This window comes from Mus pahari, chromosome X, assembly GCF_900095145.1.
Source record: "Mus pahari chromosome X, PAHARI_EIJ_v1.1, whole genome shotgun sequence".
Taxonomy (NCBI): domain Eukaryota; kingdom Metazoa; phylum Chordata; class Mammalia; order Rodentia; family Muridae; genus Mus; species Mus pahari.
Window position 1 is genome coordinate 81,814,965 of NC_034613.1, and position 18,909 is coordinate 81,833,873.

General features: G+C 39.1%; 1 protein-coding gene across 6 annotated transcripts in view; it reads right to left on the bottom strand.

Annotated features, from left to right (window-relative positions):
- Positions 1–18,909, bottom strand: part of Arhgef9 (Cdc42 guanine nucleotide exchange factor 9) — a 150,801-nt gene that overhangs the window by 112,968 nt on the left and 18,924 nt on the right. For 2 of the 6 annotated variants that reach the window (XM_029534075.1, XM_029534078.1), the window contains exons 1-2: positions 7,922–8,765; positions 7,013–7,040 (exon numbers count right to left, since the gene is read on the bottom strand). The exons of 1 other annotated variant lie outside the window; for it this stretch is intronic. In XM_029534075.1, the coding sequence (XP_029389935.1) occupies positions 7,013–7,040; positions 7,922–7,926 (33 nt within the window). In that variant the 5' untranslated portion in view covers positions 7,927–8,765. Of the gene's footprint in view, positions 1–7,012; positions 7,041–7,917; positions 8,869–18,909 lie in introns of those variants that run through there. 3 more of the 6 variants (XM_021187595.1, XM_029534077.1, XM_021187593.2) reach the window with 3 other exon arrangements.

The window sequence follows — 18,909 nt, forward strand, 5'->3', positions numbered from 1 at the left end:
AAAGCAATGTACTGCAGACTTTTCAGGTATCTTCATCTCTTCCCCATAAGCAATTCTTGGAGAAGCCTGGCAACTTTAGTCAGACTAACCTTAGTCATGTACCCATCCATGGGTATTCTGTCTCCCAATCATTTTGGCTACTCTGGGAAGGGTCATCCCCTCTTCTAATTCCAGTTCCCCCAGTAAGTAAAGTCTGCATTGACAAAATGGACACGGACCTTTCTAATCTGTTCTCTAGTCCTGCCAATAAGACCCTTCCATAAGAAAACCAGAAGTGTTCTGCATGTTCCTGTCTTACGTAGATTTATTTTCTTCCTCAAAGACATGATTTTTCTGTTAAAACCACTCTTAATTTCAGTGACATAGAAACTGAGGTAAAGACTTTAATCAAGATCTGGCAGCAAGGTGGGTAAAGAGTCAGGAGCTGAACCTTTGGGTCAATGCTCTTTCTAGCACTTTTTTCTTCTATATAGGTTTTGCTTCTATATACGTCTTAATCCTTCTGAGCCTCATTTCCTAAACTACCCTTAGGTTTGGACCAATGGAGTTAACTAGGGAACTTTGTTGAGAGTCTGTCTTACATACTACTGGCAGTAAGTGCTATTACTAACCGAATGAGTGACTTCTTAAAATAATGTAGGAAGTGGCTGTAAGCTGTCAAGGTAGCCCTTACCTCCTCTGTTTTTCCACACCCATAAAACTGGTTCTGTATTTATAAAGGACAATTCTCAACTATTCATACAGCATAGTTGTTTTTTTTTTAATTTTTTTACTTTTTTAACAAGCTAAATCCTAAACTAGTATACTACTTCTACTCAAGTCACTAAGGGATTCCTTTATATCTTAATGGCTAGTAGCTAGCTCAAAGAATGAAATCTGTGTTTCACCTGCTAGAGGGGGAAAAAAACCCTAATCCAAGTTTAATTACAAAGGCAAATCTACTGCCCCCATAACCACCCTGAGATTCAAAACCTGCTGACATAACTCTATATGTTTCCTGTAGCACTTAAATAATAATAATCAGAGAGTGGGTGTTGATTATTTGAACCGGAAGAAATTTTTGAAACCATCTTATCCAATAAAACCAACTTATTCTTACTTTTCAGATGAAAAACAACTTCAGAAGAGAAAAGTAATTTATTTAAAGTCACTCTGGAATATGCATCAATACAGCAAATATACAGGAATTTATTATTTTCCTGAAAATTCAAACTATCAAACCATCAAACTGATTAGAGTTGTCCCTTGGAATCTGGAATATTGGTTCCTTGACTCCCTTCAAATACAAAATCTTACAATGTTCAAGTCCCTTCTATAAAATACAGCATTATACCTATGAATGTTCTGCTTTGTGCTTTGCTTTCACTGGCAAAAAAAAAAAAAACAAAAACAAAAAACCAAAAAAAAAAAAAAAACAGGGTCTCACATATTTTGAGCTATGTCACTGAGATATACCAGAAGCTCCACCTCCCAAATTCTACACATGTATTTTTTCTAATATTTTCTATCTGTGGATGCAGCAGAACCTGTAAATACAGAGAACCAACTTGTTTTTAAATTCTAATAGGTGCCAGACTACTCCCTACCTAGAGTAGAATCTCCTTGAAGTTGACATTAGCCTTTGGAACTCAGCAAGTCTCTGGCAAACTCTGCAGATTGTTTGAATCCTCAGGTCTTTCCTATTAATATACATAATAAATTATACTCAGGCCAAGCTAATACTTCCTCTGAACTATTTCCCATCCTCCGGTTGCTTTTAGAAAAAAATTGATGTCAAAGGCCCACTATAACCAAATCAAAAAGAAAAGTTCTAGAAATTGTTAATCTTGTTCATTCCAATACATAGCAAGGTACAGCAGCAAGGAAACCATGCATTATACAGAACTCTCAAAACAAAATTATTCTGTCTTATTCATGATGTCCTGCATTTTCAAAAAGGAAAAAAAAATGCAATTGTGGCTTTGACCTTTAGCTAAATTAGACCCAATTAGATAACACCTGGTTTGTGAGCATTGAAAAAAAAACAACAACAAGGCAGGGCACTGTGAAGCCTCTAATAAAGCACATCAAGCGAAAGATAGCAAAGAACATATTCTTGTTCTCATGGGAGCACAAGTGTGACAGATAATAGCTAGGAATGGGGTGTATCCCGATGCCCATAAAGCATGCAAGGAATCTCATGTTATCCTCATCAATGTAGTGGTAGGACTAGCACTGACAGAAAAAGTCAGCACTAGTTGACCAGCTACATAGAAAACTTAACAGGTTCCAACTTGAAAAGGAGGCATTATTAAGATATCAAAGAAGTAACATAATCTCATCATACAGAACAACCTTTGAGTCAATTTTTGTGATACCTTTTCAAATTTCAAGTAATGCTGCACTGCTAGACATTGCTAATCTTCTGTATGATATGAAGAACAAACTCCAAAATTCCAAAGGGCTAAGACAATACATGAACAAAATATATTTTAGCTGATATATTGCTTGAAAAAAACCCTGAATTTCTTACACATGATGAAAAAAATTAAAACCCAGAAAGATATAAGAATAGACCAATAAAAACAAAATATGACAAGTTTGAGGAGAGTCAAAACCCTAAACTGACTTAAAAGACACATTTCAAAAAAGGACTGTACCAAACACAAAGGGGTAAGCTGTGTATCTGAATCATATTGAAGAGGTTTCAATTCAATCAGCCATTTCACTGGTGGATCAAAGCCCCTCCCTGCATATTTTATATTCCTCAGGTGGCAGGTGGAGCAGCATTATCAGTTTGGGGTAGCACCTTTTTTGTTGTTCTTAGTTCTACTTTTTGGTGCAATCCAAAGGATCAAATCCAGGGTCTGATGCAGTTTAGACAAGCTACCCAATCTTGGGAAGCACATTTTAAGATAAATATATAAAAGTATGTGTCTCCAAGAGGACAAGGGCATGATAATAGTAGTCCCCTCAAAACATAGGTTTCAACAATTCACACTGGCTTTTACCTTGAGGATTCATAATAGTGACATTTTATTTTCATTAAGACTTACTAAGTAGAACTGTTGATAATTATTCAAGACATTTCATGGGCTAAAGTTTTTTTTCAAAAGTACTAAGTATTAAAAAACACTTATTTGTAAACATGAAAATCCAAAGAAGCCATGTGACTTTGGGAATGATTCATACACATTGGCTTCCTCAGCTCAACCGTTTCAGTTTCGCACTAACTGGAAAAGGTCAACTTTGATGCTCCTACATCACTATTAGAAAGGCTGACCCACCAGCAGTTCTCACCTTTAGTCTTCTAAGTTGTAAATCCAGGAACAGCAAACATCCTTGCCCATTTCAAATGGCTAATATGATGTAAAATTATGAAAGATGTAAAAATCACTTTGCAAACTTCATAGGCCCATGCATTGACAAAGTGTTACAGACATACCCATTAACAACTTCTTTCCTGGAGGCCTTCCTCCTTTCTAGTTTTTCCACATTGTACTTTGATGCCAGGGCAAAGCATAATGAATTAAATATTTTAGAGTGCTAGATCCATAGGGACAGAAAGAGACACTCTGGGCACGTATTAGAAGAACTAAGCTTTAATAAAGGATTCTTGGAAAGCAAGAGACACAGCCTAGAGAAGTTGCAAAGCTTCTTTGTAATTGTTTATTGTAACTGAAGTTGTAAATAAGGGCTTGAAAGTCTAATATTTGCTCCTTTCATTACGCTTCTTATAAAAAAGCTATTAGAGCTGTATCCAGATCGTTTTCAAGAGGCATTTCGGGAGCAAAGGCTCAATTTTCACATTTCACACCACGAGATCAGATGCAATGATAGCAGACAGGCTAAAGAGGGCACATTTAGCACTATCACTGCAACGAGAGTGTATCCTCTGTACAGTCAATCACTCTAACTCTGAGCCTCACAACACAATAGGGCACTTCACCCATAGGTTTATTGTAATCCCTTAGCTTTGTAGAAGAGCACGTATGCAGGCGCGCGCGCACACACACACACACACACACAATCACACAGGTGAACCAGTCCCCAATCACCATTCATCAGATCAGCGATCAAAATGACTTTCCTAATTTGTCCCACTTTCTAGTCTGAAACCACTGTAACACAGGAAAAGAACAGCTTCTCTGAGCTACAAACAAAATTCTAGCAAACTACAGAAGCAGATATTGCTGCTTTTGACAGGTGAGACCCGTCTTAATGACTGAAATATGCTGGTCAATTTGTTCCTGCCAGATTATCACTTCACTGCCTCACTGCCTGAAGCCAAAAATGGAGGTAAAATATTCTTTCAAGACCTACAGATTTCCTACACTAAAAGCAGGCAGTGAAATGGCTCAGTTAATCTTAAAAATAAGGGTAATGACTAAGGAGAGAGCAGAACTCAGGAGCCACCTTCCAATAAACAATCAACATAGATGTCCAAGGCTGGGCTTTCCATGCCTACTGTGAATACATTTTCTAGGCATTTTCAGGCAATAAAGGTTTTGTTTTTTCTTGCTCTTTCCTCAAGAGCATCTCTCCCAGTTTTGTTGGCTTCCAGTGTTTGCCAAAAAGAGACTATATTGCCTGTGCCTTTAAACAGTGGGCTCTGAAGTGCAGTGGGTATTTGGTGATTCATGAGTTACTAGGATACCAGAATAAGGCATTTTATCTCATTCCTAGGTGGGGGAGCTGCAGGCCAAAATCTCTTAGCTTGGGTTTAGCCCCCTCCTATTAGCAAAAGCTTATCCTATACTCAAAGGGATAAGAGAGTTAGGAGGGAAAATAAAGGGCTTTCTAAGAAAAAAAACAAATCAGAGTGGAAAAGCCCCATCTTCATTCTTGCACCTTAAGCACTTAAAAGTGACAGATGAGAGAGAAAAGGAGGGGGGAGGAAAGTTATTTAACAAGGCAGAAAGCAGAAAAAAAGAGGACTGGTTAAATTGCATAGGGTTTTACTTATCTGGTCTACATTTCTCATCTTCTTCCATTTCCTTCTCTTGTTGCATGAATTCACATATTTGAAGAACTATGAAGGCTTTCGGATACACACAACTAAGCCACACTAGTTGTCTGCTCCTTAAACTCACTTCTGGCAGCTCTGAAGTACCCTATCTTCTCACTAGTAATAGCTCCTGAATTTTTAAAGAATGAGCCTTTCATAGCTTAAATTACTGATGGGAATGCTCACTCAAAGGACCCCTCTATTCGAGCTGAAAAGGCTTTAGGTGATGAACATAGGTGACATTTATCCAGTCCCAGGAAAAGCTAATCAGAACTGAGGAACTTGATGCTATTGTCACATATTCCTATACCATATACTCTCTGTCCACACTCAGGAGTATTTACAACCACCACCACCACCACCTAGATGAATATACACATACATCCAGAATTATACTGGCAACACCCTACGCACACACCCAAAGGCTTTCTGTCAAGGGTTTTTAGGCATTTCATGACATTATTTAGCCATTAAAAACCTGGGTAAACCAAGGAACTGAAGGGGTCTGCAACCCTGTAGGTGGAACAACAATATGAACTAACCAGTACCCCCTGAGCTCGTGTCTCTAACTGCATATGTAGCAGAAGATGGCCTAATCGGCCATCATTGGGAAGAGAGGCCCCTTGGTCTTGCAAACTTTATATGACCCAGCACAGGGGAAGGCCAGGGCCAAGAAGTGGGAGTGGGTGGTTAGGGGAGCAGGGGCAGGGGGAGGGTATGGGGAACTTTCAGGATAGCATTTGAAATGTACATAAAGAAAATATCTAATAAAAAAAACCTGGGTCAAAAACTAGCTATACAGACTCCTTTTCCTTTTAGGATAAAATAAATCATAATCAGTCATATGTATTTCACTGTTAGAGTTCTCATTTCTTGTCCAGGTGGCTAGACAAAAAAAAAATATTCTGCAGATACCAGCAACAAGATAGAGGTACACATTTTCCCCCAGTCCTTTTGGTTAATAATTAATTTTCCTTTTCATTTCTCATTCCAATCCATTCCCCTCTGACTTTGAGTCCTTATGGAGTGCACCAAATCATAGAATGCAAGAACTTAGAAGTCACCTACTTCAAAGATTTCCAATTGTCAATATTATAGGGAATCCCAAACTTACTGAGGGAAAAAAAAATAAAACAAAACAAAGCTCACTGTCAAACAATCAGTTAACAGATGAAACTTAGGTCTGCAGCTACCCAGCACAGAGCCTTTCCACATTCTCCAACATTGTGTCAAAACTGATATGCAAGCTTCCTTTAAATATTTTTCTGAAACAAACAGGTAAAAAATAAAAAAATAAAAAATCATACTAAATTCTCATTTCAAAGAGGTTCTTGGTTCCCCAGAAGGGTCCTCACAAGGAGACCAAAGGATGATAAATCTGAAGCCTGCCAGCAAGCTTCCCAGAGCCTGCTTCTATCATGGTACCAAACAAGGAAGGAAAAAAAAATGTTCAGCTTCTCACCCACACTGAGTCAACTGGAGCACACTCTAAGGTTCAAAACCTCAACTTAGTGCCATTAAATAATGTTCTCTCGATCTATCAGGACAATTTCAAGGCCCCCTCAATAACCATTTCCAAAGAGACTGAACAAGACTTGAAAATTGACAGCATAATGCTAGCTGATTTGCACATCACACATGAGCAGCCGCCCACATGAGTATAGCTAGAAGCATGTGTGTGGGCGTGTATGTGGCATGATTCACTGCTGTATGAGCCAGAAATGGCACCGTTTCAAGTCAGGTAAGCAACGGAATGAGGACTATCTGTCTGCATCATCGAAGAAAAGGAAGGAAAAAACAAACAAAAAAAAGCAAATATTATGTACACACTGGCACTAGCTATGACTTTTTACTAGCCTTGCCAAGAGGTATCTCAGCAAAACCAGAAATATAAAAATAATAGTAGTAATAACAAGTATCACCGCAGCTATATAATACATACATATCTCACATTTCTTGAGCTTGCATCCCATTATGTATCCTCTTTTGTGTTCAAAGTCTTAATTTAGCACATTATATACTTACAGTTACATGAGTTTCAGAGACCTCTGTCCTTAAGCAACAAATAAGGAAATAAATCTCATCAGCACTATCAACTTCTGTTTGAAGTAGTTCACGAACACCACTGCAAACAATTTTACCCCAAAGGAGTAATACCCAACACTATTATTTCCAAACTAGAGAAAAAGCTGGATTTTGTTTTCTGGGTGAGACACGGGAGAAAAAAATCCTCAAACTCAAATCAAGGGGTGTAATATCTGGGAAAAGGAGCTCAAACATTTTGTTAAAATCCTCTCTTGCTAATTCAAAATATAAAAGAATACTTTTTGTTCTGCTTCGTGATTGCAACGAAAACGACACTACTTTAACGAATGTTTTAACGATGGCAGCTTTCCAAATCAGAACTTGGAAACCCTCAATAGCAAAATTGAAATTCAAAGGACACAGTTAATAAGTGCCAACTTGAGGCACCCCACTGTGTCACTTCTCAAAATTGTGCCCCTCATTTAGAGACTATTTTCCATAAATCCATTTCTTGCATAGGATTCTCATTCTCTAAACAACCAATGCAAGACTTTCCCAGACGCCAAAAAATTCATCATGCTCTTCCACAAATACCAACTCCAACTCCAGCCCCAAACAAACCCAAATGCATTCTGATAGCAAGAGAGAATTTTTGATTAAAATCCCACAGTGAAGTTTAAAGGCAGTTTTTAAAGAATAAGTTAACAAGACATCACAAACAGCGAAGCCACCTTAACAGGACACAGCTTGCTCCACAAACGTCACATAGAGAACGCACACAAACATGCACACTTAAATAGAAAACATTTCTTTACCAACAATTTTACTCAAGCAATAAGCAACTACACTCACAGGCATATTTAAAAGACAAGACATGACAAAAGATTTAGGGAGAGATAATATACCAACGTCATACATATCACAGCGAGGCCATGTTGAAGCTCAAAACGTTTTCCCCCCTGAGTAAGAAAGCTTGCTCTTTTTCTCCCTCTCTTTCCCTGTCTCAGACTGTCTCTCCTGATTTTTTCCCCCTCAGAGGCTCTTGGGATGAAATCAAAGTGAGAGTTCGCAACAGCTCAGGTGGCTGGACTCCATTCAGCGCGTTCCCAAGAAAAACATGAGTATGACATTGACAAGCAGGAGGACTACAATCACGGCAAAAACGACTACAGTTTGCACATCCAGGGTCATGGTGCAATGCAGAACACTGTAGTGTTCCAGGTGGGGGGCCGGCAGATTGGGAGATGTCAATCTCTGTTCTGTCAGACTGTCCATACAGCCACCATGCTAAAAAGGAAAGGAGGAAGTCAGATGGTTAGGGAAGGTCTGGGTTTGGTCCCCGAGTTTGGTCCGGGGGAGGGAAGGGGGTTGGAGGCAGGGGCTTTTGCTTCCCTCCCCCTCTCGGGACTGGGCTGATCTTTCCTCCCTAACTGAGAAATCTTAGCTTGAGCTGAAGGTAGCAGAGTCCAGCATTCTCTCTTGGGCGCCACAGAAAAATCAAAATCCTGCTTTTCAAAAAGAAAGGCAAAATGAACCTATCGGTTCTCCAGAGTCTGTCCGGGCATGCGTCCGTCTGCCTAGCTGGCTACCGGTCAGTCTCAGTCTCCCCTACACTTTCTAGTTCATCAGCTTCCTAAGACCTCTCTGGTTTGCTAGCTCTCTTCAAGGGATTCCAGGCTACCAGCCACTCTTCCTAGCCTTTCCTAGCTGGCCCTCTCCCTCTCCTCTCCCCACCCCCACCTCAGCCGGTAGGTTGCCTTTTTATTCACGCAGAAACTGGGGGCGCCAGCGTGAGTCTCTGACAGAGATGCTGACAAGAGAACAAGCCAATAGCAGATGCTGCAGCTGCGCATTCAGTGCCCGGAGGCGAGACTTGAGCTGGTGTGCTAGCAATGACAGCCAATCGGAGGACCTAAAGCTCACAGAGTCTGCTCTCTCCTCGGGAGCCACCAAAAGCCAGTTTTTACGTGGGGGTGTGGAACTTGTGGGGGAAGGGAGGGTAAGAGACTGAAGGACGAAGAAAAAGACTGAGAAAGAGGGGAGGAAACAAACAAAATCAAATGAAGGGGAACAGGCATGATAAAAGAAGGAGGCAGGCAGAGGAAGTAGATGGAAAGGAGAAAGAGAAGGAAAGATGCGATGGAATTAAAGAAGAAATCGAGGATATAGTGAAGAAAGAGAAGGGTGGGCGAAAGGCAGGATAAAGAAAACAGAGAAAGGAGAAGGAATAGAAAATGCAACTAGGTAGGTTGGTAGGTAGAAACGAAGCATATAAGTTGGCAGTCCCTATGGTCAATGGGAAGCAATTGTCTTTAGTCACTGCCTAAAACTTAATTGCAGGCCACTGACCGTCAGCAATAAAATCTCACAAATCAGTGTTGTGGGCACAACCATAGGGGCACCAACTTGTTAACAATCCAGTTCTATTTGGCTGTCTCTGCTGTTGTCACCCTGTCCTGCTCTGTGATTTCTTCACACTACAGTTAACACACACTCTTCCAGCGCTCTGAGTATGAAGAAAGCCAGCTATGGGTTAAATAGTTGCCATATATAACCTTTTCAAGAACTTGCCATCCTCTTGTAACCATTGCTTTGTTCAGTGTTTATAGTTTTGAATGGACACTCAGAGGGAAAGTGTCTTGAACTAGAGACCAGAGGGTTCAAATGTACTCCTAGTTCTTTTTGGCTGTGTCACTTTCAGGCAACATCTCCGGGCTTCTGTCTCCTTTCTGTTGCATGGGGACTTAAGTTTCCCAGAAAATGAAGTGACCCCAGAAGTCCAACTTCAGAAATATACATGTAAGTTCTACAATGGCCTGGACCCTCAAGAAAGAAGGGCTCCCTTATCTAGATAATCTCTCAGACCCTTTCCTCTTCTTAAGGTTCCTATAACCTTAGGAATCAACAGATAGTTGACAGCAGAAAGAAGAAACTGGATTAGCCAGAGATATAACAAACTGAATTTTGGAACTGTGAGCATACTATGGACTCTTAAGTGGAATGGGAATTGTTTGCTATTCTCTAGAAGTCTGTGAATCTCAGAGAGTCATTATCTTAATTAAATTATTAGAAATTCCGAATGAGTGTAGGTCATAAAAAATAGTCTTGGGCCCTCCAGAATAGAATAAACTCCAAATGAGACCACACTTTACACATTTTGGCCCAGAGAACAATCATTTGTGAATGATTCTTGACAAAACAACAAAAAGCCTGAATCAGATCAATCGCTACATCTAATTATCAATTACCAAACACACAGCGGACCAAAGAGGGAGGTTACTGCAGTACAGGGATTCTAATTATCAAACGTACACCATGAAAGGCTACAAAATCAATAATCCAGTTTCTCACAAATAAATTGATCTCTTCACAAATAACTCAGTTGACCAAGGTGGAACTTGGACACACCCAGATATATGCACATTTATGATATATGAAACAACTGAAAGTCTGAACACAAACCAAATACCTAATGATATTGAAGAATACTATTAAATGTTTAGACATGATGACAATGTCTAACAACATAGAGAGATTAAGGGGACACCTCTGTGACCTTGTATATGGTTTCTTAAATGTGGCAAAAGCACAAACCACCAAGGAGAAATAAGTTAAATTTAACTACATCAAAATTTAAAACTTCTGACTTCAAAGGATGCTATCATAAATGTGGACCCCTCCCCTCAAGAAAGGTGAGAAGTTCTTGCAAATAGAGTCAGGCTATAGACGTGTATCTAGAATAGAGTTCTTACAATTCACACACACACACACACACACACACACACACACACACACACACACACACACACAAAATTGAAAATAATCCAAGGGTTGGTGAGATGGTTCAGAGAGGAAAGCTCTTGATTAAAAGCCTGACAAATTTGATCCCCAGATCCCAAAGATAGGAGATAGGAACCAACATCACACATTTATCCTCTGCTCTCCACACGCATGCCAAAGCACATGCACTCACACCATAATAATAACTTTTTAAAGGAACTACAAGCTAGCTAGGAAGCTCAGCAGATAAAGGGGCTTGCCACCAATCCTGACCGACTCTGCTTGATCCCTGGAACCTACATATTTAAAGGAATGAACCAATTCCCACAAGTATCCTCTGACCTTCGCACATCCCTCCAATAAATTATAAATAAATAACATCATTAAAAAGAAATATAATCCAATTTAAAATTCATCAAAGGATCTGAATAGCATTTATCCAAAGAAATGGTCAATTAATACATGAAAAGATACTCAACATGGTTAGCCATTAGGGAAATTCAAATAAAATGCAGGAAATGCAAATAAGTATACTCATTACATCATTTTTGTTAGTGAGATACAAAATTTACACTCACTAGGACAGTTTGAAACAAAAAGCCATTTAATGAGCATAGGGGTATAGCTAAATGGTAAGGTAATTGCATGGAATGCAGGAGACCCTAGGTCTGATCGTATCAAAAATTGAAGCCTTCATGTAGCATGATACATACAGCCAGTATGTGAAACAGTCTAAAAGTTCCTCAAAAAGCTAAAAAGAATAAATATCTGATAAAATAAAATACAATTAAGAATACCTCCACTCCTAGATATGTTTGTAACAGAAAGGAAAACAACTTCACACAAAAACTCATACATAAACATCCATAGCAACATTAATTATAATAGCCAAAAGATGAAAAAAATTTAAAGCAGCCATCCACTGAATAAATGGGATATATTCATTCATTGAAATATTCAACCATAAGAAGAAATACACAAAGTTTTTGTATCATTCTGTTTCACTTATCTGAAATATCCATCTATTTAAGATAAATGCTATTCCATAAAGTATCTATTTCAATTATATAAAAATTCAAATGTAAATATTAGTTTGTGGTATAAAATGCACTTTTTGACAATAGTCAAAACAATTTGAAAAGAAATATACTTTCTCTTTGTTTTCTTTCTTTCCTCTTAAAATATCTATCTATCTATCTATCTATCTATCTATCTATCTATCTATCTATCTATCTATCTATCTATCTATTGACAGGATTTCTCTATTATGTGGCTCTGGCTGTCCCAGAGATCCAACTGCCCCTGCCTCCTAGTGCTAGGATTAAATGTATCCATCACCACACTCAGCTTGAAATCTATTCTTAAAGGTTATGTTGAGACAGAAACTGACTCTCATAGCTAATTTATTCATGCAGGTAGAACCCCCCCCCAAAAAAAATTATACTTATCTAGTTCTACTTCTGTGCTGGTTAGTTTTTGTTTCTAATTTGCCACAACAAATCTCCTGGGAATTAAAAGCCTTAGTTGAAGAGCTGCCTGATCAGATTTGCCTGTGGGCATGTCTGTGGGACATTGTGTTGATCTCTAATTGATGTAGAAGGGCCCACTGTAGGCAGTGCCATGCCCAGGCAGGTGGACCTAGACCGCATAAGAAAGCTAGCTAAGCATGACCTATTGTACAAACAAGCAGCATGTCTCCATGGTTTCTACCTTCTGGTTCCTGCCTTGAGTTTCTGCCTGACTTCTGTTTGATTGACTGTGACCTGGAAATGTCAGATGAAATAAATCTGTTCATTGTCAAAGTTGGTTTTGGTTATGGTGTTTGTCATAGCAGCAGAAGAAAACTAGTATGATTTCCTCACTTTCTATGGCTCCTCAATCTATGATAACCTAGTTTTATCGTTGGCTTCCCCATAGAAACAAATTATTGCTAAAGTTTTATCTGTGTCTTTCTCCTATGGCTTCCTCGCCTTAAGTATACCATCTACATACATAGCCTGTCTTCAATTCTTACCCAGGTTTTTCTTCATCTAGTCATTAATGTTATGGTTTCCAAAAATCCTTTTGATTTCAGCCCTTTTACTTTCTCAATTCTGTACTTCCCCAGAATAAGTGCATCCACTCCCGAAGCTTGAATTATCACCTACATTGCAGTCATATACTTCCTTTCAACAAATTTCTGGGAACACATTTGCTGGACACAAATGGGGGAAAATAATAAACCCCGAAAGAGACACTTGACTGCAGGTAAACAGAGAACTTACTTCTCTGCTGTTTATGCTCAAGGAGCTCTCAAAATTCAGAAATGAGTCTCTGGCTGCTTTCTGATTGTATCCTTCTAAATGTCTTACAAGTACCTCAAAGTTAAAAAGTCTGAAAGCAAAGTCATCTCTTTCCACATCTGATAGAATTATTCTTCCCCCTTAGTTCCCTGACTCTTGAAAATGACATTTACACAGCAAAATAGTCAGACACTATCTGTAAGTCCTGTCTCTCCTTCATGTCTCCAAAACCTAAACAGTGACCAGAGCCCATTGATTTCCTTCACCCTTACTTTCTTTTTTATTTGTCTTCTTTGCATCCTGCTGCCACTACCTTTAATCAGTTCTTCTTCATCTCTCATTTATTACCATTCATTACCTGGTCCCTGCGCTACTCTGCCTCCTCAGCTCTGCCTCTACTCTCTGGCCCAAATTAGCTCTCTCAAAAGAATTCTGCTCTTATTGATCCTATGATGGATAGTGTGGATTATATGCTAAGGATCTATATCATTATGTAAGCTTGTTTTTGCATATAGCTGAAACGCAAAACAAATAATAATAATAATAAAAAAAAAAAACTACCCAAAAACCTCTCACCTCTAAGACTCCATTGTAGCCAGCGTTGTGGGTGTAACAATAGGAGATGGTAAGGCAGAAAGCCATATCATCACTGCTTCTGTACCTGAACACCATGGTGAGGACATTGAGGGTTTCTGTAGCTTTGTTACCATAATCCTGGGGTCTGATAATTATCTCTGTACTTTATGTGAACCAGAGAATAGGCCACTTTTCTTTATCTAGAAGATATGATGAGATACTACTCAATAGTCAGAGCAAGGGTAGTTTCTAGATTTTGAGAAAGCAAATAAAATAGGGCACCCCCAGAATCCTTTATGCCTCCCCTGCCCTCCTTGTGGCAGAGATAGGAAGTACTTTGATAAGGTTCTGGGAGTCAGTCTTAAAAGCCCAGCCCAAGCCTTGCCTTACCATCTTATCCATTAATTTTATAAGCCCTTGATTTGCTACACTAAGACACATTCTGTTGAAAACTAACATGCTTTATTTCTTCCAGCTGAGACTCGACTTATATAACTCCTTGGTTCTAATGTCTTCAGTGGCTCCCCACTGCTCTTAATGGCAAACCCTATAGCATGGCATACAATATCCTGCCCGCACGGTATTCTTTGATTTCTTTAACCTCAGCTTTTACCAGTGCACTTTCATTTTCTACTCTGCAGCTACACAGAACCTGCAGCAGTTCTGGTACTCTATCAGGTTTTCTAGTTTTACAGACGAGGTAAATTGTTGCCACCTTCCCATTCTCCTACAAAGCACAGTTCGGGTGTCACCTCCTCCAGTCTAGGCTTTCTCTGACCATGCTGTCTTCCCCCACATCCACTACAGTGTGTCACATCTCTCAAGTACTTCATAATCATTTGTTAAATGCAAAAATGTGGCTTCCTTCTCCAGCCTGCATTCAGAGTCCTATATTCCAACCAGAACGGCAAGGCCTTGTGGGATCACAGAGAAAATCGAAACTTTCATATTCCAGGTTCTCAGATAGAGAAAAGCAATCTGTTCAAGATTACACAGCTAACTACTGGCAAATAGAGACCAAGATTCTTATGCTTTGAGTCTCAAAGGTATTTTGGGGGAGATTCTACACTCTCAGCATGGCATTTGATCTCAGGCTTCTTAGTGTGAACCATGATAATGTAGGAAATTGTATTCAAAGTGTAAAACAAAACCAAAAAACTCACTCATTTTAAACAACAATACTTTCCACTCTGATCCACCCTTTCTACTATTAATATGAAAGTTTCTGGGATTCTCTTGGTTTCTGCAATGTCTTGATTACCTAATTTCAACACCAATTCCCACAATGATGAGAAAATTCTTCCATCTAGAGATAACCCTGAAAACTTTGGGTAAATCTCAGTTCACAGCTATCACTTTGAGACAGGTGTTTTCACTACAGTCATGGCTATGGATGAGAAGCTATTCATTCATGAAAGAGTGTGGAATATAAGTATTTCCAAATTCACATTAGTTCTTAGGACCCATATACAATTCCACAGAAAATGATAACCATTAACACTTATAAAGTACTTACTCTGTGCCAGGTACTATTCTGAGCCCCTTCAATGTGTTAACTATTTAAATACTCAGAAAACTATGAAATATATAATATTATGCAAATTCTAGCTATGTAAAAGCTGAGACAAAGTGACTCAAATAACTTGTCCAACATAGCATTCCTAGCAATTAGTAGAATACAAATATAAATCCAAACAATATGGCCTGAAAGCCAATATTCTTTTACATGATAAAGCATCTCCTGGGTCATAGGGATAAACTGCTTCAGTGTCTTGACCTGGGCTTTGCAGAGGGAAGGTCATTAATAACAGAAAATGGAATTGGTCCCCATTAGAAATTTTCACAAGCATGATTTAGAAATGCTGTAACTTGACACCACAGAACTGCATTCTGGCACCCTTGATCAATCAGACAGGACTTTATGTACATGACCCTGATTTGCATGGCAGAAACTGCACAACTGAAAATCAGTTACAATGTGGATCATTCTAACCTCCCAGAACTATACACTGGCCAACCTAGATAGTCCTTGGCACAACTCAAACTACACACCAGGAAACTGCACTTCTCCCAAATAGAGGCAACACCCTATACAACCTGAAGCCCCTCATCCTCACTCAGCAGCCTGCTCCCCTAAACTGCAAGTAATATTCTAGGTACTACTCAGCCACCTGCCTTCTTTTGATGTAATTAATAAGCTATTCTTCTGATATAAATGAGAAATCCCTTGCCTGCTACTGTATCGATTAGATGCATACTCAGTCCATTACATGTTTCACTGTACTACCCTCCCAGATCCAAAAGAAGATTTCTAGGTATGAAACTTTTCTTTCTGGCAGAGAAAGGTCAATTCCTGGTTGGGTTTTGTTTATCATGTTTCTAACAGATACCAAAGTCCCACTTCTTCCAGGAAGTACTCTCAAGAAAGTTTTTACATTTTTAACTTGACCCCTCTCACACTGTATTTACTGACTTGTCAGTTAATCCCCAACCCAGCCTACTCAGTAACTCCTCCTGCTTGTCATGGCCAGTCTACAGATACTGAATCCTATTTGTTCATTTGTGTTACTTATGTTACTTTTATTTATGTTACTAGATGCTCTTTTATGTCTGTCCATTCTGTTTGAGAGAATCAACTTCTTGAGAACAAGAACTCCTGTTTAATTATTCAGCACAGACATCTGCACGACTATAAAATAAACCCAATTCAATAAGCACTTATTCTGACAGTCAAACAAGCTTCTCAGAGAGCTTGCATTCTAATGGAGAAGACAGCCAATGATGCACATAATTTCAATGCTATATGTTAAGTGTTCCAAACAAAGTCAGATAATTAATGAAGTTGTTAATGATTAGAGTGTGAATTGTAGAACTTAATGCTCATGAAGGAAAAATTGATTGTCTCTTTCCAATGTTCCTAGATAGATAGAAATCTTCTCTGTAATATATGCGATTGGTGGGGGGAAGCAGGAGTGGGGCACATGCTGGGCACACATGGTACTGGGCTAAAACGTATTTTTATTGAACTATCCCCATTAGACTTAGAAGATGAAATTATTATCATTACTTTAAAGAAGAAGAAATTACAGCTGAGTGTTTGCATCATCTGGCCACAACCATATATGTAGGATATAGAACTAGGAGGACTGAAATTTGTTTTCAAAGCCTACACTTTTTCTCCATTGCAGAGCAATGGCTCTCTCAAGGGTTTTAAGTAATCCATGAGGGTGTCAAACTCAAATCCCTCCTAAATACTTTCCCCTACACAACACTTTCCAGAAAGATAAACATAACATTTCCTCTATTATGTTTTAATTATTATCTATGTGCATATTTGTCTATATGTGTATATGCTGACTTGTGTCCAGGTGCCTTCCGAGGCCAGATGATATCAGATCCCTTGGAGCTTGAATTTATAGGGGATTGTGAGCCACTCAGGGTAGGTGCTGGGAACCTAACTCAAGTCCTTTGCAAGAACAACAGTGCTCTAAATCACCAAACCATCTCTCTAGCCCCTAACATGACCAGCTCTATATCCTTCAGACCACACATGCAAGTATCAAGCTGGAAGTGACAATGGGGAACAGAGTAAGTCTATCATCATTCTTATTTTACACACTTATCTGTTTATTCCTCATTAGAAAGAACTTATCAAAACAGTTGCTGTTCAAAGGCGCATCCGCCATGCCTTGAGAAACTCATAGGAAAATGTAAGACTTTCACATACAAGTTCAATCTCTGTTTCTTGGTAGGTTTGTAACTTCAGACAAGTCTCTTAATGTCCTTATTTTTCAAAAAGCTCCTTTTCAGTTGTAGCTTAAAATAAAGCACTGATTGTTTTAAATCCTCAATAATTTGGCTGAAGGTGGAACAGGCCTGGCCTTGGTCCTGAGGTGGTTCCCTGGACATTAGATGATGAATTACTAGCTGAAGTTAAATAAGTAGATTGCCTATAATTATAGACCGTAGTGGTTAGACTTTTAGAGAGGAATCAAAGAAGGGTAATGAATCAGACTGTCTAGGAATTCTTTTCTCCTGGATAGCTACAAGTCTAGCTCTCTCACCTCCTCAAAACTGTTCTACCCTGACCATGCTCTCTAACACTGTGTGCCACTTCCTAAGTAACCCTTTAGCTTACTTTTCTCCTAAAAACCTTGTCGTGGCCTGCACTATTACACAATTCTTTGCTTATTGATTTATTGTTTCCCTTTTATAGAATGGAAGCTCCGTGGAAGCAGAGACTATTTTTCTTAACTGCTCTACTCTAGGCTCCTAAAACAGTGTTTAGCACACAACAATAACATGTCTAATGCCTGAATGACCAAATGAACCCAAGACTAAATGGATAAAGGACAAAGTTCAGGACTCTTGACTCAAAGTAGGATATAGAAGATGTCCATCATAGAAAGAAAGCATCAGCTGCAGCCTATGAATACCAACCTTGGCTGCACAGCCATGCCCAGCCCCTTGAAGGGCCTTGGATAGTAAGAACTCCACAAGGAACTAAAAGATCCAGGCTACAGGCTAAGAATTGAAGTACCCCTTCCAATTTCTGTTCCCTGGTGGCCACCAGGAGGTCTTTTTTTCAGGAAATGCTTCCTATGCTGCCCTCCTGTGGCCAACAGGCATGAATAAGCATCTGAATAAATACAGAAGAACAGCAATTTCCTCCTGTTCCTTTGCTTAGATCTATTTCAATCCTATTTCACATTTATTTTTGGACAACTTCAGTTCTATTTCAAACAAGCTTGTAGGCCAGGCCATCTGTCTCTACTCAGGGTACAGAGAAGACTCGTTAGGAAAGAATAGTAAAGATCCAAAAGGCCGTGCAGAGGAAGGACAATGGTTCCCCTTAGGGTTATGATCTTTCTGGGACAGTTGAAACCATATTTGCATCAATTCAAGATCGAGAAGGACTATGGATGTGTCTGTCAGTATCATGACCCAGTGTTTAGTTTTGGAGCCTAAGCTCCTAGATAGTCACTTTCCTGGTTCTCACGGCTCATTTAGAGAGCTACCACTCTTTAATTTTCACACCTGAGTTTTATTTGCTAGCTTCATTTCAACTCTAGGTCACTGGATGGACATTCAGGACACTAAACACTCATCATCACATTAAGTTTCAAATTTTCCTTGTAAGAAATACTAAACAAGAATTACATAAAAGAGGAAGAGTTGGGGTGAAGATGATCAACATAAGTTGTATGAAATTCTCAAAGAATTAATACAATGTTTTAAAATAATTGTATATATAAGTGG